Source organism: Colletotrichum godetiae, assembly GCF_030913485.1.
Source record: "Colletotrichum godetiae strain CBS 193.32 chromosome Unknown BDP55scaffold_31, whole genome shotgun sequence".
NCBI classification, from domain to species: domain Eukaryota; kingdom Fungi; phylum Ascomycota; class Sordariomycetes; order Glomerellales; family Glomerellaceae; genus Colletotrichum; species Colletotrichum godetiae.
In genome coordinates, this window is record NW_026851279.1 from 405,696 (window position 1) to 428,335 (window position 22,640).

The window sequence follows — 22,640 nt, forward strand, 5'->3', positions numbered from 1 at the left end:
TGCAAACTTTGGCTGCAGTGAGAAAGCTCTCGCTATAGGGCATCGCTGCGGCATGTTCTTCAAGGCTGGGGATGCGGTAATGACTTGATCCTAAGGTAATTTCTTTCATCTTCCAAAGGATCCCCTTGGGCCTATCGATACCTAGTAGCCACCAGGCCAATCAGGGCCGGCCAGATCACCGCGGAACACATATCCGTACAAAGCTACCGTTATGTTTAACCGTTAGGCAGCGCCGACTTCTGCCGATCCTGACGACGCTTCTTGATCAAGACCAGTTATGGCATCTGTATAAGAACTGATTGAAATGCGACAGTGGGAATGCCTGAAAAACCTGTGGCATTCATAACAGAGCATCATCTTCCTTGCGCTCCATTCTCTCTAAACATTCCCCCTGTGGCTTCTCTTAAACCCCCATTCCCCCAAATCCTACACCTTGCATTCACCAAGCCCTCATCCAAACAGCCAGTTCCTCAACCTCACCTTTCTTTAACTTGCGGTAAAATGGCCTCATCCCGCGCCTGGACATTCACAAACCGCGGCAGCCCCCGCTCCGTCCTCTCCCTCGTCTCGAGACCGACCCCATCCCTCCCACCAGCGCCCCCTCTCCTCGCAAAAGCCAAATCCGTCCCCGGCGCCGCCGACGGCAACCAATGGCTCCTCGTTAAAGTCGCACACGCGGCGCTGAATCCGGGCGGACACCTCTACATCACTAAGCTACCGGGCGCCGTGCGCGCAAAGACGGCGGTGCCGGATTGGGACCTAAGCGGAACCGTAACGGACGAGTGGGGCCCCGAATCCGGGTCCGGGTCCGGGTCCGGGTCCGGTTCTCATGTGGGTTCTTCGACGCCCACCAACGCCGGACCCAGCACAACAGCCGCAGCAACAGTCAAAAGCACCGTCCGCTTCTCCAAAGGCGACCGCGTCGCAGCTTTCCTCCCCATATCCTACGCCTGGCCAACCGGTACCGGCGCCCTAGCAGAACACATCGTCCTGCCCGCACGCTACGCCGTCCCCGTCCCATCCCACGTCTCCCTCCGCGACGCAAGCTGCGTAATGACAGCAGGCTGCACCGCCGCTGTGACCATCCGCGCAACGAGCCTAAAACCGGGCGACAGGGTTCTCGTCAACGGCGCCAGCGGCGGTATCGGGTCTCTGGCCGTGCAAATGGCGCGCGCGATCGTCGGACGGGAAGGGTACGTCGTCGGCGTTTGCTCGGGACGGAACGCGGAGATGGTGCTGGGTCTGGGAGCCGACGAGGTGGTGGATTATACTGCGGGTCGTCCGTTGCCTGTGTCGAGGGTGCTGGGACAGAAGTTCGGGGGCGAGGGGAAGCGGTTCGATGCTGTTGTTGATTGTGTTGGTGTGCAGGATGTTTATGTGCACTGCGCAGAGTATCTCAAGCCTGAGGGGGTATATTCGGCTGTGGGTATTAAGCCGGCTGATCAGTCCGTTGGGGCTCTTGTGAAGGCGGGCTGGCAGATGCAGATGAATGCGCTGTGGCCTCGTTCGACTTGGTTAGGCGGCACGGGGAGGCGGTGGGCTGCGACGGCGATGATGGATCCTGGGAAGGCGTTGATGGAGGAGGTTATTGCTATGCTGGCGGATGGGAGAGTGAAGGCGGTCGTGGAGAGAGAGCTTCGATTTGAGGAGGCTGTGGATGGGTATGAGGTTGTTGGTAGTGGTAGGGCACGGGGGAAGGTTGTTGTCAACGTCGGTGGACAGTAACTCTGCTCATGGAGAGTGCAGCCGTGTTTCAACAGCAAAGATAGATGTACAGTTGTTTGAAGTATTGGGTCTATCGGTTACTTGTGTATATAGATCCTTAATTAGAGTTCGTTCTCTGTCAAACCCTTCCTAGAGACCGAATAGACCGTCAAGATATCATGCCGGCCTACGGTTTAAAACGTCTTTCCCACTATTCCCCTCTGTCAAGACCAACTCCCTTTGATGACAGCTCACCCTCGAATACATGTCTCCCCAGCCTACCTGTCGCATATCTTTTTGTCGGAGGTCGGAAACTCAGCACACAAGCTCCCGCGCATGTCTATAGTCAAAAGCCACAATAACAGCTTTCGCATACGAAAGAGCAGCAGCCAGAACCTGAGACTATCAGTACGTCTCCCTACCGTCTTCTCCAAGGCAGCCTCGCAAGAGAAGACCCCAACTTACAAATATATGCATCAACTGATGACTGGCCCCAAGCAAGTCAAACGTTCTTGGGAACCATCTTTCCGGGAACTGACCCCCGAGAACAGTTAGCAAAGTCTCTCAAGCCCAAAGCATCAATCTCGCTGACCACGCTCCGCTGAAGACATGGGAAACAAAGCAAAAGTCACAAATTTCAAGCGAGAGAGAAACTCACCTTGGCCCAGTACACAAAAACAGCAACACAATTCCACGCAGCCGTCCACAAAACCCACCACCCGCCAACCCGATCCCACACCTCCCGTCCACCATCCGTCACCACCACCCCGTGCCCGATGGGCACCACAAAGGCTGCGAGCCCAAACATAGCAAACAACGCGGCGCGGTGATGTCCCAAGTCCACGGCCCCCAGATCGGGCCTCGCCGTCGCCGCGGCGCAGAGAGCGGCCAGTACGCCCGTCAGCGCGATGTAGGCATCCCGCGTTGCCGGGGAGCAAGGGAACACGTAGTGTGCTAGAGGGAAGACGGAGGAACACATTAGGGCGAGAACGCCGTGGAAGTCGGCTTTGATGCCGGAGAGGTAGATGGATTCGCTGTGGGACATGAGGGTGTGGAAGCTTGACAGCGTTCGTATTAGCATTGCACCATTTCTGGTCATCAAGGGGGGAAATACGAAGATCGAGCCAGGGGATTTTGTGTTCAAGGTGAACTTACGCCGTGGAAAGGACGAAGCAGATGGTTACACCAATGGCATAGGCGGTGCAGACGACCACGTCTGCGGTTGAGGCAATGCTCCATCTGGCTGAAATTCCATCGCTGAAGACGTAGAATGGTAGCAGAATGAAGATTACGGCGCCTATTACGTGGGAGTAGATGTTGACTGTTCTTGGTATCAGATTGTGACATCTTGCCAGACTGGGCCTATACTTTCAACTCACCCGACTCATTATGCATATAGGTCCAACTGGCGAGGCATCCCGGTACTGAGTTACAAGCTCGTCTATCTCAGAACCCATCAGAACAAGACGTAACATGCAATATCATTACTCAGGAATACTAACCGATACCCAGTCTTGATGTGATCACTTCCGCATCTTATTCGAATTAGTTGTGCCCATTGAGGTGGTCCTCACATCACAAGGAACAACTCACTGCTGCCACTCAGCTGCAGAATAAGCGTCAACTTCCGATTCAATATCTAATAAGAACATTCGTGTGTGATACTCACGTAACTCCTCCCATGAAAGAAGAGCAGCCGCTCTTTCAAACTTCTCTTCCGCCTCGTGACTCGGCCCGCTCCAACTCCACAGCCGCCTTCCAGGGGGGTCGCTGTCGATGGCCGTCCTCAGCCTGCGCCTCAAAGCCGACGTTGACAGGAGAGCTGCCATTGGGATGCGTATCTATGTCTCCCTATCTCGCGAGCGAGCGTTCCTCAGGGAGTCGTATTGGTTGCCGGACAGAGTGTGTGTATGTACTGTACACGCGTTTGAAAGCGTCTCCCGACCTTTTCAACACTAGACAGAACAGCCGAGTATGAGCTGAGTGAGCAACAACAACCCAACCTCAAATCAAAACGTCTCAAAAAGGCTGTAATGCAACCTGAAAGCCGCGAGTGGGATGCCGCAATAACCAAAGTACACACATGTGCCTTACCATCAAACAAAACAAAAAAAGTCCCATCAAACATTGAAAACTGAAGAAACTCCCAACATCAGAATCCCGCCACAAATCTCTCCTCGGTGCCTTCAATGTCATGATTGACCTTACCTATTCCCTTCTCTCTTCGCCGCCATACCCGCCAAACAGGTAAAGCCCACCGACTCGAAACCGCGCCCCGGAAGCACGCCGATCCGGTGCGTCCCGTGCATCGGACCACCGCTAATCGCGACGACGCTGATGCATGCCCATGAATAATGCAATGATACCTATGCGTAAACCTGTCCAATTGAGAGGAAATTCAGTAAGGGAATCCCCCCACCCCCAGCGAATGAGGGGAGGAAAGAAGCCGCTAGGAGAAAAAAAGAGGGAGCATAGAGCAGGAAAGGAATCGTGCTGTGCTGGGAGGGGAAACGTGCGTTGACCAAAGCAAGGTTGGACCCTGAGTTGGGCAAACGTGTTTTCTTGCCGCTAAATACATCCACTAAGCGTAGCTTGAAGAAGTCTGGCATCGAGTTCAAAAGTGAGATTTGGTACACGTTTAACATACAGGAAACTACCATCTCCGCGGTTCGAAAACAGAGACTTGACCGGCGAGCAGACACGGACAAGACCAACGACGCTAGCTATTTGGCGCGGATGGTAAAGAGGATCCATCGTTGAACCGTAGGGGCCTGGTGACAGAATTGCAATTCAGCGCAACTCACTTTGGCAAAGACTGAGTTATCGACGGGGAGGTAACATCGTACAGGTAGAGCAAGCCTATGCCGACTCCATGAGCGCAGGAGATGGTCTCGGCGAACTTCGAGTCTGGCGTTGATACTGTCCCCAAAGGTCGAGTTCAAGCTTGAGAATGGCATGAGAAAGAACACCGTTTAAGCCATCAAATTTCTAGACCCCCGGATTCCCAGCTTAGACTCTAGAGGTGAGCACGTAGACCTGACACCGGCGGATGGTGTACATCAAGTCGGTTCTGACCTCCTATGAGGAAAGTTGAGCAAATCGATTATGGCAGCGATGTCGTGTCGTCGAATTCCCAAGACATGGGCTACTACGCAAAGTATAGCTTTCTGCTTAGAAAAGTCAAAAATTAGACTCGTAGTATCAAAGTCAATTCCCGCGCTAAAAGATGGAAGGTCTCATCATCCACTCTGCTCAACCGCTCTTCCCGTTCCCAGAACCGCGAATCCGGACCGCAAAGTCAACATAATATTGCTTTCTCATCATAACCCGGCACCTACAAGACCAACTCGTCACATTCGAAGCGTGGGCCATTCAGATACTTTGCCAAATGCCGGAGTCCTCATTCCGATCCCCGTGAGATGTTCATGATGTACAAGAGCAAAGCGCAGGGGATGTCTTGATTTGATGCCACTCTCCATCACCATACTTTAGGAATACTGGGCTGTTTGTAGAGCAGCCGGCTACCTCTGCCCACCAAACTCAACTAGTAATTGGTATATAAGGCCGGAGTACGTGGCCATTCTCTCCTTTACTTAACGGTAGCCATGAAATCCGCCCACTCCTTCACGTCTTGTCCTCCTTGTACAATAAGCGCAGTGAGAAGTGACGCCAAGTCTTCGAGCCAAGTTGCCAGGCCGAAGAGGAAATTCTCAGGCTTCATCAGAAAACAAGATTGCTCAACATCAGCCGCTTCCCCTTGTTTATCAACCTCTGCTAGCATCGGCGTATCCCATCAAGAATAACCAACCGGGAAGGACGGGATACTGAAAGAGTGATTTGAGCCGAGATAAGCTCCTCCCCCTAGAGAAACGCTCGGCTTTGGATGGAGGACACAATTACACCAACCGAGCTGTCAACTTCGAGCGAGTTCCTCGAGATTGATACGTCCGATTCTCAGAGCAACAACCCTCATGGCTCTGCGGTTTACAATCGAGTCTGTGATTCGCCCAGAGTAGATGCCTATCAATACGGATAAGCGACAAGCACGCCAACTTTATGCAAAGTATTACTTCCCATTCAAACTTCGCCGAGATTGAATGATAGGATCGTGTGTCTGCCTACGTGGAATAAGTCGGCTATGCTGACAGACAATCCACTACGGTACAAGATAGAAATGTCGTCGATTCCTTCGCTAAGCCGCCGGGACTACAAGACTGAGGCACATTATACCTATGGTTCTGTTGATAGCCTACGTGGTACAGCACTCAGCTTTCGCCTTCTCCCATATCTTATAGATAAACCCATGGATTCATGGAGGCCCGCTGCTGAGACCAGCCTCTGGCAGCATGGCTTCTCAATAGCATGCCCCCCTCTCTCAACCGCTGCTAGTAAAGCTCTACTAAGCTGTGTTATCGGAATCGACGAAGAGCGATCATCCTCGTGAGTACGTCGATGTATCCGCTCAAATGCAACCAGGAAGCGACGCCTCAGCTCCGAGAGATGGATTCAAAACCGTCAGCTCCTTGCACACAAAGAACGATAGCGTCAGCTCTTCATCGTCACATCTTGGCAGGCAATACGACATTTCTCACAACAAGACTGTTACCAGTTACAGGACTCTAGTGTCATCGTGGAGGAAGGCAGCCGTATATGCCGGATCGAGAACCACTTACATGAGACGAATGTCACCAGACGTTCTGCCGCACGCTTGCGCGTCTTTCCTACTTCTTGCACCCTTTCAGCCATTCGCATCGAAAGGCTTCACATGTTTCTGGAAGCATTCCTTCACCTTGCCGACTCCTTGAAAACGTTGTCGTAGGCTTCCAGCCACTACATAGGCAAGACATCAAACAAAGAAGTAATGTCCGAACCCAGGGCTCCCGTCAGGCCCCTCTCGTCGTTGTTAGCATCCGGCACTCCAGGAGCCGCCGCCTCGCAAAGATGCTACCGGTCGGGCCAAGCCTCGTGCAACGTCGATTTCCTAAAACCTCGAAAAAGGCGCCGTATCCGTAAAGGCTTTTTTTTTCTCGATCTTGGTACGGGTCGGCCGACTGCCCAGCGCCAGCGCTCGAGCGAGACATTCCGCGTGCAACGTTCCCCGAAATCCCAACTCCATCCTGACTCGCCATCGGGCCGGTGTTGCATGGCGCTCATTTACACTGCGACTCAGGCAGCAGGTTTTTGCCAAACCCCCCCCAACAAAGTGCCAACTCCGGGTTTCTGGGTTCTGAGTAGTGACGAGAGTAAGCTTACGTGCAGGGTGCGCCTGAAGCTCAGTGGTCGCTATGGTCTGTGGAGAGGGTGCGTAATTAACTGGTCGGAGGAGACTGCAACCTCAAGACCTCGCGATCGTCCTCGCTTCGAGGTGGATATAGCTTGTCGACCCGCAACACCACGTTGCCCCTCCGCACGAGGATCATCAATTAACACGTCGGAACGAGGGGCGGGCTTTTTCGAGACGCAACCCTGTCGATCCTACTTATCGCCGTGGCCTACGGACTGATACATTCTTCAGTTAGAACTCTGGTCAACGACTTGTTTCCTGTGTCTTTTGAGGGACACAAACCAGATGGTTGGGATAGCTTCTCATCACCGCTTGATGATGTGTAACGAACCTAGCTCATGTCTCAGACATGTCATCTAGTGCGACGAGCTGCTGTGGGATCACCCAGGGCGAGAATCCCATAATGGGGGTTTCCGCGATCTGGAAGCCAGTCGACCTGCCTCGGAGGGCGTCATGGGCGTGCACACAGGAACGGACCGCTCAAGTGATGAGCAAAAGGCGAAAGTCCCCGGGGTTCTTCATGATCCTCAGCGCAAGGTACGAGTCAATATCCCCGTCTCTCCACGATTCGAAAGAATACGATGCCCCCAATGCTACTGTAAAGTGGCTAGTGCTGAGGCGGCTTGTGCTCATTGGCAAGGGTGCAGTCCGCAGTGTATTACAGATTGCTTTCGTAGGGTTTGTGAGACACTGTGGCCGTGGGACAATACTCAGCGATCCCGTCTACGGTCTGACGGGTGCTGTATCCGAAATATGAAGACGAAGTCATCTCTCTGATGCAAGACACGACTTGTATCTGCCGCCGAGGAGAGAGTGTGAGAATGTGCCAGCGCTGGCTCGTTGTCCACAAATCTCACTGCGCACGTATGTTGTGATGGCAGCTGTAGGAATACATCTGATGGACTGGCACACTGGGAGTCCAAGGCACTCGCGTACCCAACTGACCGAAGCTATTGGCGCATATCGCAAGCCACACGAGAATCTCAATGTTGGTCTGGACCTTGGCGGGGTATGAGTGGATATGTCTGGGACCTTCTGGTACATTAGACAGTAAGACTGACCGTGACCGTCATGTCCAAGATGGCATTTCTGGCGTTAAACCCGCATCAGTGCCACGCGATTGACAACTGGCCAAGATGATCGAGTCTGCTTAGGTCTAAGAGGAAAAAGCAAGCGAAGAGGGTTAAAGTATGTGGAGAGGCTCCTCAAAGGTGGACCAGGGGCACCGTCTTTGCTCTGCGCCAACCGCCCTTCAAACGCAAGCCACCTGCGTGATGTCAACCAACTAGACTGTTTCGGGGCGTCCATCAGCTAGAGCCTCGGCACTCGCACGAGATCCAGGTAAAGTCGGTCGACAGGTGATCTGTGGCTGATACCCAGCCTGACAATGGAAGGCATGAGTCCTGAATCCGTACGGATATCTGAATCCCTACGGAGTATCCGTGCAGAGTGTGAGAAATGATGATTTTGAATTGGGCACTCGGGGCGGAATACTACGGCGATGTCGCCGGGGTTCGGCGACGGACGTTATCCCGGGCCGGCCGTATTTGGTAAGCTGAACAAGCTGCGCAAAGACCCCACCCGAGACAAAAAGCGGTTGACTTGATCGGCCGGGCGGAGTCCCAGTGGCGGGCACACACCTCGGGCAAGTGGTTCAATCTGGGTTTGGGAGCTGATAGCAGCGCTTGCGGCGTAATGGGACGATCGCTGGTGACGATGCAGGCTCTGATGGAGGCTGGACTGAATGCTCTGATGTTTGAGCGTCAGCGAGATGACAGATGAGAGGCCATCGATAACAGACCCATTGTTCGGCCCCGGATTGGGGTGCTTTGTCCGCTCCTTAAATCCGTTACTGTGTGGTCAACCCTGATCCTAGCCGCTATCGCTCCTGCGTGCCCTGCAAGATTGGCGACGTTGTGCCAGGGGCGCATACGTTACGTGGTTCAGAGATATTGCGTACGTTTGATCTGTCATAAGCGTTACGTCTCCGAGAGGTAGGCTGCCATTGCCTTCATTTCTGAACGCGGGGGACGTATATCCGTAGGGAATGAAGCGTATCCGTACAAACTTGGATGTCGTTAGGTGCGGCGGCAGGCACGACCTTCTCTGGCAAAGATGTAAGCCGAAAAAACCAAGCGGCAGATTAACCAGATGGTCGGTGCATTCCAAATGTCCAAGATACCGGGCTCGCACGGAGACACCTTAATCGGAATCGGTTCTACTGCCGACGGCCAGGGGCGTTGTGAAAGTGGAAGAGGGCAACGGCGTGCTGATGCTCAAAAAGGTAGATAGGACTGCGTAATTCTGGAGCAATAAGCTGAAGGAGGATGTCGGCTACACTAATCTGTCCAAAGTAGGACATCGCCCGCAGCTGATTGCCGGAACTTCTGCAGCAAAGCAAGCAAGTCGACACCATCTTGGACGGCTGAGTATCGAGAGCCCTGGCCCATTTCCCGCACATGACCAGCTAGTATTTGCCCGACAGGCCAGTTTTTGCCAGGGACGAGCGGCGCAGGCCGGTCTACTGTGTAGACTAAACCGTCTAGTCCAGGAGGCGCGCATTGAAAGGCAAGGCACAGTAAATGGGTTGATGGATCCCTCGGAGGCCGTGGTGTGCTGCATGCATTAAGATCTCCGCAACGGTGCAGCATCATGGCGGAGAGGTTGGCGAGTTGGCGAGTTGGCGGAGACAGGAGGGCTTGGAGGGCTTGGAGTGGCCCAGGACTAATCTATGACGGCGACTAGCCAGTCGGGCGTGCGATGCGAGATGGTGCGGCCTCGATGGGCCTCGAGTTGGAGAGGCCACATGGACTTTAGCTTGGGTCCCTTTATTAGCGTTGATGGTTGATGCGATGCAACGCGATGCCATGCCATGCGAGCGAGGCCTGCATGTGCTGCATATTTGAGTGCGCCCGCCCGCCCAACTGCAGGTTCAAGACAATTAGATCTGATATGTCGCTGGACTAATTAGACCGGACCAGACTTGGACGCTGCATACGGAGTACACTGAGGCGGTGATGAAAGAGCTTGGACACCTGTGCGGATAAGAGCGAGTGGGGAGTGAGGAGGACGATTCGGTCCCTGAGATCCGCTCGCTTGATGGCTTCTCAGGTGGGAGACAAAGTGCGCAACGTACAAGTACCTAAGCACCACGGATGCTGCGGCGGTTCGAAAGGTGACAAGAGAGGAGACAATGCTTGGTCTGGCAGACATGGTCTGATGCTGATGTCTTTTGAAGTAGCGGTGGGGGAAGCGGTATGGAGATTCTCGTCGAACGATATGCTTGAAAACAGTCTCTCTGACAACGGCTCAAAGCTGGAGACTGCAGTTACAGGCATCTGTTTCCGAACGTCTGCGTCAAGTGACGAAAAGTCTCCGGCGGCCAATTTTGTTTGCCTCTCTCGTCTCCCCTGTCGTTGTCAGCAGGAGCAGCCGCAGAGCAAGGCCAGCAAGCGGTGTTGTGTCGCATTGGAGGCTCGGAACGGCACATGAGCAGGACTAGTGCAGAGTCGCAAGAGTCAGGAACGACGGTGGCCGTTGTCTAGCTGATGTGATGCGATTTGCGAACCAACATAGGACGTTATGTGGAATGGCACGCATGTAAAGGGTATAATAGTGGCTGGCGTGTCGTTGGGAAGAAAACCAGCCCGTGGCACCGTGTACGAGGTGTTTCCGGAGTTGTGCAGGAACTCGCTCGGTACCAGTGCGGCGGTGATTGATGAACTCTGGGTTAGGCGTCCAAGACCAAGATGGAGGTGGGTAATGTGAAGTTGCAATGACATGCCACACACAGCCATGTATGACACGGGCTACGATCCGGCTCCCGAGATGGCGTTCTCCATTGATGTCTCACTGTCTATGCTCTGCCTTTTGGGGAGCCGGCCTGAAACTGTACAACACTGACTACCGCCAGCAACCGGAGCCGGGACGATTGCCGGTTCCTTTTGGTCTCGGGGTTGGACTTTGGGGGAAAGAAACGGCTCGACCGGTGACGCCGCAAAGTCGGCTAAGCAGTTGAAGTGGAGAAGCGGTGGCTGATAGGACGAAATGCGATGCCATCTCAAGTCGATTCGATCTGATGGGAAAGTATGGATAGCGTATGAGTTGACAACGAAAGCCGACGAGGACATCAAAGGAGCGGAGGGCGGAAGATGCGCTAGAGGATAGTCAGAGACACGGCTTCGGGCGGATGGAATTCAGGCCAGTGAGGATGTCTGCAAACGGCGATAGAGTCAAAACGGCGCCAGCGTCATCTGAAAGCAGTCGAGGCTCTTGCGGTCTGCACAATAATAGTCAGTAGGCGACAGGGATATTCCTCCCTAGGATTGCGGCATTGGTTGCGTACAAGTAAGTGTCCCTAGAGAAGTTGAGATGGTTGACGGGAATGACAGACAGGGGAGATGTGGGTAGTGGACGGAGGAAAAGACCAGAGCTCGCAGCTGGACCGGGGCTGCTGCAGGGGCATAGCAGGGGTTGAAGAGGGTGTGCCAGGGCCAGCATGGCGAGAAGAGGGCTAATGTGTTTCTCTTTTAGCGATGGAAGTTTTTGAGTGTTTCCGCCCCTCTGAGAGGCCCTCTCGCGTCTCGGCGCCCCTCGGTTCCTGGCAGTGGAAGCGTCACGATTTGGACGACGCAGTCTCGTGGTGGAGCAACTCTAGCTGTAGAATTGAATTCGTAGGTCCATGGGGGGCCGCCAGTAGTGTGCTGATGGCCTGTATGCGTACGAATGGTCCGTGGCGATGGAACATGCCCGTCGAGGCAGACAGGGCTTATCCACCTGACAGCGCTTCTGCCGTGTGAGGCGTGGCTCTCTTCTTCTTCTTCTTCTTCGTCTTCTTCCATTTCCTTGTTTCCGTGTTTCCGCTTCTTCGACTTGTATCCACACCGGACTCTTTCTCTTTTGGTCCAGGGGCTTCCGAGGTGAGGTAGGGAGCCACCTCATGTAGATGGTGCGCCTGGAGGTTCGAATACATGGCAAGTTTTGGGACGTTGTCAGCACTGCTGGCTCAGAGACCGAGTGTACCATCTGTGTGCTGTCTTGAGCATATCTAGTGCAGAGTATCTGTACCTACTTTGGTGTAAGCCGATTAAGGTACGGAGTAGAACAGGATGCGTCCCAAGATGGTCTCGGAATAAGGTGAGGTCGAGGTGAACTGCAGGTCTGTCTGGAGAGAAAAGATTCAGTCAGTCAGTCAGTCGCAGGCCGCAGGCCGCAAAGTGCTGGGAATGGGGAAGCGGTACGTATCATGTCTTGTCCCTCCCGGAGAATCCACTCTTCAGTCCATCTGTTCCCGATAGCAGCGTGTCATTGGATGAGATGAGATGCCAGTGGGAAGTGCCCCCAAGATGCAAAGCGGTCTCGAAGAAGGACGGGTCAGGGACATCCCCGTCCCTGCCCTGCCAGCCTCCAATGGTCCTCCAATGGTCCTGCCCTGAACCCGGTACTTGCGGGTTGCACTTGCCGTTGTTGCTTTGCGCAGGTACCGTTCGTTCCTTCCATTCTTTCCCCCTTCCAAGACGGCAGGACCACACTCAACACTTGACCACAGGCACAAGCACACGGGCAGGGCAGGCACGGCAGGGACCCGATTTTATTTTTTTATTTCTTTTTCTTCTTCCTTGCCTTCCTCCTTGGCCCCTCCCTGCGGAGATGACCCTGTCCTTGACATCCCGACTGCTACCAGTGCGGGTACGTATCGAATGTAGCCGGAAAGCAGTGACAGGCAGCGAGTATTTCTCAAGGTATGCGTACCTTGACCTTGTGTCGTTCCACGCAATAAAAGTACCTGGCCCGGAAAATACTCCTTTTCCATCTTAACTTACAGTATATGACATATGTACGTAACTGTAAATGCGAAAGCATTCGTACGTATGCATTGTAAGGGGGCTCTGCAGCAAGAGCCAACAAAGAAGATGAGGAAATGTGACGAGACAGAGAGTATCTATGCCACTCACCTATCTAAGGTAAGGTACCTTAACCTTGGGTATGTACGAGAGCCTACAACTAAGGAAGGAGGTAGTGACAAGTAAAAGTGTTTGCTGCGCTACATTTGAAATACATATGCGAGGCAGATGCGCATATCCACCATTTCACCATTCCACCATTCCACCATACCATACCTTACCATTTCACCCCCGATCTAGTCCAGTGATTCCAGCCTAGTCCTAGGTTCTTCGCGTCTTGGGTCTTGGGTCTTGGTCTTGCTTAATTTCGCCTACCGCATAGTACGGACCGCTCCAGGACGCTTCTTCTCTTACTCCGTTCCATCTCTACTTGGTGCTCCGTAGGTTATTCTCCTAGACTCCTGGTACCTTGGTCTCCGACTGCCTCCCTGAGTCCCATCGTTTCCTCTCTGGCTCCATGTCACTGCGGGTTGTGGACTGGCCCTCGCAGTGTCTCCGTGCGGCGTCCTCCCGTCTTCAGCATGGAATCGTAATCATTCCCAGCTTCTCCCTACCCACACCCCCAAGATCCATCCGCTTCATTCGCCGTTAATGACTACAATCTTAAACAAAAAGAATTGCTACCCTCCGCACCAACTATTTCGTGACCTGTCTGCCTCTCTTCATGCCATTGTTCGCCGGCTCCGTCTCTGACCCCCCTCAATCTCCTGTAGACCGCCTTCGCGGCTCGCCTTGGCCTTGCACTTGCCTTAGTAACGGATTCCCGTCCCTTTTACCACCTTACCCCCCTCCCCTCCATCACTGGCGGCCCCCATCCACCACTGCCACGACCATTACTACTACCACCACCGCTTACTTTACACCTTACACCTCTTTCTCTACTTTCCTCCGCCATCGCGCCTCATTTCTTCTTCTTCCTCTTCCAAGTCACCCAATCTCTGTTTCAACGCAAACCGTTGTTTATTCTCGCGCAGGTCAGGGGCGCTGGGTCCAGAGACATCCATGGGAACAACACACTGGTCCCTTTGTGCAGACCCGAGATACCGAATCCCCATCTCGACCCTGTAAACCTGTCTGTCATCGATCCGACCTTTCTTCTGCCGCATGCACAGCACAACCGTCGCCAACCCTCGTTAGACTGCATCAAGTCCTCCACCGCAGACGCCCGCATTCAACTCCAAGCATGCTTTTTTAATCCTCTACCTGATACCTTGGATACCTTTCGAGTTCCTCTTTGGAGTCACGACGGTGCCTGGATACGCCTCATTAGTGATAACTCTTACCTCAGCCTTTTCCAGCAGCCATGGAATCTTGCGAGGGAGTTCTCTTGATACCCCCTGATCGGGGCCAGATCTTGGGTCGCGCCATCTGGAAGGTAAGGAACTGCTTTCCTACCCTCTGCTGCATTGCCGCCCCAAAGCTTCTATCTCTGACATTTTGCTTCTTCTAGCCACGATATGTTGTTGTGGGAGGCCGCAGTGTCTACAGAGAAGCCGTCACCAGCCCGACCTTCCCTCAAAATGCCGCCTCAACCCGCTCAAACGGGACCGGTACCAGATCCCAGCCGCGGACCCCTGGCAACGACGACTACTACATCTCCATTTTCAAGTCAAAGGTAAGGCTCAACATGACGGAGTTCTCTGGGCCAAACCTAAGCCACCTGAACTTGCAGGACGACTGGGAGCCCTCCTACCAATACCCCGTCAGCTCTGTCATAGACTGCCAGGTGCAAATGCTTGCCCATCGCAAGCAGGGTCCCGTTCTGCCCACCCTCGTCATCACCATCAACGACAAGGAAAAGAAGCGTCGTTCCAGTAGGGCAGCTGGCCTCATCTCGAGCAAAGAGTCTACCGCGACCACACTCTGGTTTCGAACCCCTCCCGACGACCATCACATTAGTCTGCACGAATGGGCCCGCTTCATCATTTCGAGGAAACTTCCCATGAGCCCCGAAAGCCCGGCGTCTCCATCCTTCACCAACCCCTTCGCTCAGCAGCGTTCCCGAGATGTTGACTACTTCCCCCGACCTCCAAGTGGGAACCCTAACCCTCGCGGCACCCTGCAACATAAGAACTCGACGCAAACATATTCGAGCCGAGACCGTCCCATAACATTCAGCTCCGATTCCCCAAGTCTGCGTTCTAAGCGCAGTGATGTCTCATCACCAACAAGTACGACCCATCCTCCTCATATGGGATTCACCATCCCGGATCCCAACAAATATACTACGGTTCTCCCGAGCGACATCCCCTCGCCAGTCACAACGATGTCTATGAGCGATTACCAACGAAGCGAACTCATCGAGGGATGGACAGCGGCACAGGGACGTTCGTCTACCATCAGCTCACCGATCCGCGGCCGAGGCAGCGTCAGCTCAGGAGGTGCTCAACCTTTCCCGGGTGCTGATTCTAGTTCACCACCGAACCAGCGAGAGACGATTCTGGATCGAGCTTTCCAATTGCGCTGCATCCCTGGTTCCGAACTCGAGACGCCGGGTGAAGAGAAGCTCACTTCGCTGGCTCGGTTCGACGCATTGATGCGGGAAGCCGACGAGAAGATGCGCCAACAGGTGAAAGAGGCACACGCCGAGAAGATTGCGATGCTGAGTGCATTCGATGTCGATGAAGACTCATCCGAAGCGGAGGCTGATGACGATGAGGAAGATGAAGACGACGACGAGCACGATGAATATGCGCACGAGGCGGATGCCAGTGGCAATCGCCAGACCTTGATTGCGCCCAATGCCCAACGGGCCATCGAATATCTCGCCAGCCGCCAAGAGGAAGCCATGTCACCTCGCTCACCCGTGATGAGGAGCCCGCCTGCCAACTTCAGCGTTCCCCTGCAGGCTCCTGCGCGACCACACACGGCGCATTCCAAGATGCGGCCGGGTGTGACGCAAAGGACGTACAGCCAAACTCAGCCCATGGGCCAAGAGAGGCTCGATGTGCCAACCTCTTCATCTGGTAAGACATCCGATGATGCCAACTTCCGAACCAACGGGGAAAAGCGGGCGTCCAGCTCCAGCGCCAAGCGACTCAGCTTCAGCGAGTTCACCAAGCGTCTCTCGAGCACCAGCAGCTTACTTCTCGTCCAGACCAACACCAGCGGCGGGAGCAGTTGCGGCAGCAGCGAGTTCGACCCAAATCCATCTCAGGTACCCAAAGGTACTTTGAACGCTAGGGGCGTTCCTCCACGACCTCGAGACCTCGAGAGAGAGGAACAAGAACGGCGCTGCGGATGGCGAAACAGCATCGGATTCGTCGAGGGCGGCATGATTTGATTCTATTCACTACCGCCTGCCAGTCGCCATGATTGCCCTCTTCCCTCTTGTTAACTACGGCCGGATCCAACCCACATCATTATTCTTCCTCCAAAAACCACCCACAACCTACAGCTCAAACTTATACCCAACTCACGCCACAGCATAGTTTGAAATATGTTGTACGATTTTTGATCTGACGATACCATTGTTTGCATCTAATAACGACTTATGATCGGGGTTCACAGAACACGGACCTGGCGTTTGATATTCGTTCTTATTTATTCCGCGTTATTTTCCTAATTGGAGGTTCAAAGCATCATTTCTGAGTAGGGGGGCATTTATCGAAGGAAGCAGCACCTCGATGTCAGAGACTCGAGGCCCGGCAGAGTTGACACACTCGCGTCGGTACATCAAGGCACTAGACAGCACGTGGGTTATACCACGTTGCCTGCCCTTTCTTATGTATATGGCAAGTGTTATTGTCCGGTTTCAGACAAGGCGGACATGACATATCTTGCAGGACGCTATCTACGAGTTCCTGACTTTCATTTCTCAACGCAACTTACGTTCAAATGGACATATAGAAATGTTGTAGTACAAAGTTGACGAGAGTGGACGATATAACAATCTATGAAAAGCATTTCAAACATTTCATAACTTATTCCCCTTACGCAGGATGAGCCCTCAGGCGTCGCTGGTCACCTGGCGTCTCACCAAGATGAAAAACTCTTATCCCCCACAGCGAGTCAACAACACCCAGTCGTCACCCACTGAAGGGAGATTGAAGCAGCGGTCAAACCGCCTCACTGACGGTTCTGACAGTGATGGCGTCTCCGCCCATTGTGGCACCGTTCATCTCATTTTCTGGCCCGCGAAAACGACGGGCGATTCCCGCGAGATCGGCGTCGTCGCCTTCCTTATTCCCACCATGTTTGCGGTTGTCCCAGTGTCCACAGTGCCACAGCACCAGAAAAACCTCGTCCACCCAAGGGTCCCATATCGTCATGACAAGAAAAACAGGGTCTTTTTCATTGGCGTTCGTCTGGACTCTGCCGGGCGAGCACTCCCTCCCCCGGCAAACACAATCAGTGGATCGAGACACCCCGGTATTTCCTCAACGGGCTCGGCAACCCCCCCCCCCACTTCGGAGAGGGTCTGGAAGGGAAGAAAAAAGGTACGTGGAGTTCCACGCCCTAGTCGAGACGAAAACCTCCTTTACAGGCATCTGACTGACTGACTCTCGGTCTCTGAGACCTTGCTTCCGAAGAAGAGAAGAAGGCAGAAAAAAAATCAGGGAAAGCAGTATCCTCCCAGTCGCCACCACCACCCCATTTGCTGGCCCGTGGTATCGCAGGCGGCAGACCAGGAGTCGTCGCCTAGGACTAGGGCCAGGGGCGGGATGGAAGGGGTCAATATCGGTGAAAATGGCCTTGCAAGTCGTTGAAGAACTAATTCTTTCCTTCTCATCATCCAGGTAGGTTTCTCCACAACTACAGAGTACGAACTTACCAAGTCTGCCTGCCAACAAAAATTACAAGGCACATGAGGCAAACAAACGGATCCCAGGCGCGCCCGAGCTTTTTCTTTCTTTGCGTCTTCTGCCGCTCCCGGGCCCCTTTTTTCTTCTGGAACGTCTAGATCTTCCGTTACTTGTGGAGCCTACACCCGCCTTCTAGAAGGGATACGGTACGGAGTACTGCCAGATTATAGCAGAATGAACCTCGTGTTTAACAGAGTTCAACGACCAAACCGGCAATGCCGATGACGAACAAGGAGCCAGCCTGTGTATCTGAAAGACGAGTCGGCCGCACGCTGGCCTGGGCTTCACTGCACAAGGTAAGGTAAACTGGGGAAGATTTGGTTTCCTCGGGAGTTGCGACATTGTCACGACACCCAAGACATTTCACCCACCGTGACCGTACACCCACCGTCTACTACGACGCGGCAAGGGTGGTGATTCTTCCTTCTCCACATCCGGGAATAATGGCAGATTGCAGCAATACGGCACCGCCCGGGAGTCACGAGAATGATGGGGGCGCACTGGGGGGTACGTAAGTCGTAAAACTTGCCCTGGATCGGACCGGGGAGGGGGGGTTGTCTGTTTCTGAAGACTGAAGGCAGGCCCCCGGCCGGGACGATCGAGCCCGGAGCGGTGTGGACCTGCGGAACGTGTGGCGGTCGGCGCCGGTTCTGGACACTCATGAAGAATGAACTTCCATGACCCTGCATGCGTTGGTTGTATCCGTCTCCTGTCGTTAGAACAACCTCCAGCCACTTGAAGTGGATTAGTAAAGACATGTGAGTGACATCGCAAACACGAGACAAATTATGGCCAGCTAGAGAGGCATTAGAAACGGAAAATGCTTTTCTGCTTTTCTAGTCCTCGATACTCGAAAAAGGGGGATGACAACGCTCGTCACCCAATGCTAATCATCCAGCAGCCTGAATCGAGTGTGCTCATGATATTTCCTCCACCGCATGCGCCTGGCCGTGTCCCGGTCTGGGTGAATCCTTCCCTTCCCATCCCATCTTCCTATCTGTCTTCTTGACGCATTCTTCCCAGCGTCTTTTTGTATCATCCACAATCATTCAATATCGCTCCTATTGGAGCCTCCGCCATCCGCCATGTGCCGTGGACCACGCATAATTGTCCGGCAGCCCCACTTCACCGCTTGGTAGCACCTCCTATTGCAAGTACTGTTGCAGTGCTTGCTGCTGCTCCGGTGTGAGACGTGTGTTGACAAAGTTGACGATCGCTCCGTTGTGACGCTGGTTTGCGGAGCTAATGTACGCGCTGACCCAGGGAGCCACCGCGGTGACCTCTGGGTAATCGTCACGCGCAATCGGCCGGCACGTGTTGAGAGCCGTGTATGACAGGCCAAAGCCGATATCATCAACGTCGGCTTCGTTGATGAGCTCATCACCCAAACCAGCCGATACCACGGGAGGATTGACCAAAAGAGCAAGAAGGATCTTGCACGTGTTGGCCCAACCCTTGGCGAACTTTTGCGCAAAGGCCTGCGACTCGCAGAGAGTCTTGGTAAGACTGACTACTGCGAGCTTACGGTCGACAGGTCGTGCGAGCTTTTCCGTCTCAGCCAAGACGAACGGAGGGTAGACCTTGGCGAAGATGCCCTCCTGGATCTTCTCGGAGTGCTTCATGAAGTAGTCAGCTCCGAAACCAGCCTCGACCCGGGATGCCACGAGGTGGAAGAATCGAGCGAAGCGAAGCTTCAGCGAATCCGGCGGGTTGCCCTGCAGCTTGGCGAAGAGCAAATTCAGGATGGTACCGAAGTACTGATCAGTGACCGCACTGAGTCTAGTTAGCACAAAACATTTATAGAGTCTGTTGGCAAGGAATGGACATACGGCTCGAATGACTTCACGACTGCCTCCAAGATGTCAAAAGCGTACAACTGGTACTTCTTGACAGCGAGGAGGCGCTGGAAGATACCGAGAATTTGCTCCAGCTTGTTCTCAGAGACGATAAAAGGAGCAGTTGCCGGGATGATAGAGGAGAGAAGTCTGGTGCAAGCCGGGACGTTGCCCTTGGTGTCCCACAGGGCCGGCTCGAGCAACGGAGACAGGAAAGCCTTGTAGTTGTCGGACACTGCATCGGCGGGGCTTGACTCCAAGAGCTGCGCCAGAATCTGGAAAATGTACTGCAGGAACTCTGTGCCATCGTCAGCCAAAAATCCAAAGTCATTTCGTGTCACTAATTGACCTACCAGTAACGTCCTCAACCAGGATCTGGTTGAACGGCTCCCAAAGCTTCTGGTTGAAAAGGGCAGCGTGGGTGGACGAGGTATATCTGACGAGGGCGCCAAGGGCCTCGAAGTGGTAGTAGTAGAAGCGCGGGTTACTGGGGTTCTGCTTGATCATGTTTGTGATGGCAACCAAGTGTGTCAGAACAACCTCAACCAGCGGCGCGGCACCGTCCTTCAGGACAATGAGAATTCTCATGACACATCTCATCAAGAACTCGTTCTCCTGGAGCTTAGCAGGGGTCCTCTCCTTCTCAATCAACTTGAACAGGTGCTCAAGCAAGTCCTTGGCGAACGGCTGAATGTCTTCGCGGGGGAACATGACCTTGCCGGAGTCGTCCGACAGGAACAGCAAACGCTCGACTGCAATCGCGGCATACGAGTAGACCACGTAGTTGTCCGACGCCAGGTTCTGAATGAGGGGAGGGAACGCCAGCTTCCATTGCTCTTTTGTCAGTTGGCTACGGAATGTGTGCAGGTACTTGATAGCGTCGACCTTGGAGATGGGCTCAACACCTCCACTGGCCATCAGATCCGCAGCAATGTGCTGTTCGAAAAAGTCGACAACGTTGACCAATGAGTTGACCGTCTTGACACCTTGAGCGGCGGTAACAGAACCCTTGGCGGCGATGGAGATGAAGAGGTACACCGCTGTGTCCTTCGCCTTCCAGTCGGATTTGCCCTGCTCCAAGTAGTGGTTGATATACTTGTAGACAACACCGGTGACGAGTTGCTCGTACTTCTCCTGGAGTCTTCTCAAGAAATCGGTTGCGGACCGGCGTCTGGAGTCGGTGTCTGAACCCTCCAGATCCCTGCGGATGTACTCGATAGGCTCATCCTCGAACAGCTCCAAATCAGACTCGCGCAGGGCAACGTTGGGCAGGATAACCTTTTCGACTACCTGGCCCAGGACGTTCTCGTCCGCAAATACACCCGAGTGTTGCGAAGTGCCGGCGACAGCAGTCAGGAAGTGCAAAGCCTTGCTGACCAACAGGTCGTACTTAGTCTCGGATCCTGTGCTGGAGAGAAGATTCCAGGCATTGGTGATGAAGGGCTCCGTGTATTTGCCAAAGTCCTCATCGTACTTGAGGGTGTAAAGCTCCAAAGCCTCGCAGATATCGGCCTTGACGGTGTCGATGACACTAACTTCGGTATCGTCGTCGGTCTCCAGAAGCGGGTTCGTGTATGTGAGGTACTTGTGCAGTAGTTCGGAGATGGAAGCCAGGTGTTCCTCGAAAATCGGAGGCATGTCGTGGGACGACAGGTCGTAGAAGATCTTGATCATGAGGCTCAGAGACTCGAACCAGCTCTGGAGGGCATCCTTGTTCTGGGCGTTCTTAGTGATCTGCTCATCGGTCTGGACCAGCAGTTGGACGAAAGGCTGCGCAAACGTGCTAATGACATGGTTGATCTCGGTGTATAGCTCGTCGGTTCTGAAGAGAGGACGCCAGCGGACGAAAATGGAGTGGGCGACTTCGAGGACACCGATGTTGACCTTGGGATCGACGGGGGAAAATCTCTCGACAAGCTCCTGGGTCAGTGTTTGCCAGCGCTCCCAGAAATCTGAATCGGCAATGATGCTGATAGCATCGCCGAGCTGGGTCTGGATGGTTGGTGGGCAAGAAATCATCAGCCCGATGAGCTGAGACTTGATGGTGTTCACCTCATCGGCGGGGAGCTTGTAGTTGCCATCGGCATCGACCCAGTTGGAGCGGATGAAGTTCTTGAAGGCCAGAGCGGCGGCTAGACGGGTCTTGAGAGGAAGAGAATCTGAGGCGACAATGTTGAGGAGGTTAAGCGAGTATTGCGGCTTGGCTGACTCTGCCTTGAGGGCTTGCTCGGCTGTTTTTCACGTTTGTTTATTAGCATACAAACAAGGTTGGCGGGGTACAAGGCAACGGCAATGGGGGGCAGTTGTAGGTACCTTTTCTGTGAGTGCTGGGATCTAAAGTAGCATCCAGCAGCTGGGCAATGGAGCCCATTTGGGAAGCCATCTTGACAGAGTTCGCAGCGTCGGGGGGGTATGTGGTTGAGGAGTAGCGGTGGAAGTTTGTTGTAGTGATGGCCTCTTTTTCCTACGCTGAACTTTTTGGGATGGGGGAGTGTTGCTGTGGGGGACGAGGCTGCCTTGTACCTTAGCTGACCTTAAGAGATGGAAGGTGCTGTGGGGCGCTTTCCACCATTGGTTGTTGACAATGAAAGACCCGACGCTGACAGACACTGACAAGCGCCAGCCAGAGGCGACCGGGAGCTTTCCATGTCGGAAAAACTGCAGGGAGTGACTACCTACCGCGTATTTGCAGGTGGTACCTACCTTACGTGCGTGCGTGCCTACCAGGCATTCAAATGGTCTGTGCACTACAGAAGAGGGAGAGACCTTAGGTAAGGCACATGGAATGAGGCATCCGCCGGGCTTGACGCAGAACGGAATGGAGACAAAGCTGCTGCTGAAGAAAGTGTTTTACCTTCCCTACCTACCTTACCTACTAAGGCAAGGTTTTGAATGAATTCTAACCGGGCACCCCAGGGTAGCAAGCGTACCTTGGCTGGAAAGAGAATTTTGCATGACTGACCTTTGCGTCGGCCTTCCATTTGTAGGGAACAGTACCTACTGATTATGATAGAGCCTATACTCCGTCTGCAAATGCACATCATGGAAAACGGATGGGCTGGGACAGACAGTGGAAGGCCTCAACTGCCGCATACTGGATACTTGACTT

At 53.8% G+C, this 22,640-nt stretch overlaps 8 protein-coding genes across 8 annotated transcripts; 3 read left to right on the plus strand and 5 right to left on the minus strand.

The window, feature by feature from the left end:
- Positions 1 to 501: 501 nt before the first annotated feature.
- Positions 502 to 1,725, plus strand: BDP55DRAFT_695459 (uncharacterized protein; the record flags this gene model as incomplete). Its single annotated transcript, XM_060577468.1, has 1 exon — positions 502 to 1,725. One exon carries the CDS (start codon positions 502 to 504, stop codon positions 1,723 to 1,725), a length of 1,224 nt encoding a protein of 407 aa, XP_060427475.1.
- Positions 1,726 to 1,872: 147 nt separating this feature from the next.
- BDP55DRAFT_670327 (hemolysin-III related-domain-containing protein) lies at positions 1,873 to 3,374 on the minus strand. The gene is made up of 5 exons (XM_060575374.1): positions 3,207 to 3,374; positions 3,084 to 3,145; positions 2,860 to 3,025; positions 2,363 to 2,762; positions 1,873 to 2,238 (listed from the first exon to the last, which is right to left on the minus strand). Exons 2-5 carry the CDS (start codon positions 3,097 to 3,099, stop codon positions 2,110 to 2,112), a joined length of 711 nt encoding a protein of 236 aa, XP_060427476.1. The 5' UTR covers positions 3,100 to 3,145; positions 3,207 to 3,374; the 3' UTR covers positions 1,873 to 2,109.
- Positions 3,375 to 6,441: 3,067 nt separating this feature from the next.
- Positions 6,442 to 7,455, plus strand: BDP55DRAFT_225717 (uncharacterized protein). Its single transcript, XM_060566107.1, has 2 exons — positions 6,442 to 7,276; positions 7,336 to 7,455. Exon 1 carries the CDS (start codon positions 6,566 to 6,568, stop codon positions 7,205 to 7,207), a length of 642 nt encoding a protein of 213 aa, XP_060427477.1. The 5' UTR covers positions 6,442 to 6,565; the 3' UTR covers positions 7,208 to 7,276; positions 7,336 to 7,455.
- Positions 7,456 to 9,580: 2,125 nt separating this feature from the next.
- BDP55DRAFT_225695 (uncharacterized protein) lies at positions 9,581 to 10,448 on the minus strand. The gene is made up of 2 exons (XM_060566106.1): positions 10,125 to 10,448; positions 9,581 to 9,912 (listed from the first exon to the last, which is right to left on the minus strand). The coding sequence occupies exons 1-2, from the start codon at positions 10,324 to 10,326 to the stop codon at positions 9,713 to 9,715; spliced, it is 402 nt and encodes a 133-aa protein (XP_060427478.1). The 5' UTR covers positions 10,327 to 10,448; the 3' UTR covers positions 9,581 to 9,712.
- Positions 10,449 to 11,155: 707 nt separating this feature from the next.
- On the minus strand, positions 11,156 to 11,488 carry BDP55DRAFT_730601 (uncharacterized protein; the record flags this gene model as incomplete). The annotated part of the gene is made up of 2 exons (XM_060579711.1): positions 11,156 to 11,267; positions 11,334 to 11,488. 2 exons carry the CDS (start codon positions 11,486 to 11,488, stop codon positions 11,156 to 11,158), a joined length of 267 nt encoding a protein of 88 aa, XP_060427479.1.
- Positions 11,489 to 11,739: 251 nt separating this feature from the next.
- On the minus strand, positions 11,740 to 12,233 carry BDP55DRAFT_670369 (uncharacterized protein). Its single transcript, XM_060575375.1, has one exon. It carries the CDS (start codon positions 11,958 to 11,960, stop codon positions 11,757 to 11,759), a length of 204 nt encoding a protein of 67 aa, XP_060427480.1. The 5' UTR covers positions 11,961 to 12,233; the 3' UTR covers positions 11,740 to 11,756.
- Positions 12,234 to 14,096: 1,863 nt separating this feature from the next.
- On the plus strand, positions 14,097 to 16,536 carry BDP55DRAFT_225765 (uncharacterized protein). The gene is made up of 4 exons (XM_060566108.1): positions 14,097 to 14,266; positions 14,342 to 14,506; positions 14,564 to 16,335; positions 16,402 to 16,536. Exons 1-3 carry the CDS (start codon positions 14,195 to 14,197, stop codon positions 16,172 to 16,174), a joined length of 1,848 nt encoding a protein of 615 aa, XP_060427481.1. The 5' UTR covers positions 14,097 to 14,194; the 3' UTR covers positions 16,175 to 16,335; positions 16,402 to 16,536.
- Positions 16,537 to 18,841: 2,305 nt separating this feature from the next.
- BDP55DRAFT_556385 (CAS/CSE protein) lies at positions 18,842 to 21,914 on the minus strand (the record flags this gene model as incomplete). The annotated part of the gene is made up of 4 exons (XM_060569586.1): positions 18,842 to 19,469; positions 19,526 to 19,829; positions 19,885 to 21,762; positions 21,845 to 21,914. 4 exons carry the CDS (start codon positions 21,912 to 21,914, stop codon positions 18,842 to 18,844), a joined length of 2,880 nt encoding a protein of 959 aa, XP_060427482.1.
- Positions 21,915 to 22,640: the final 726 nt, after the last annotated feature.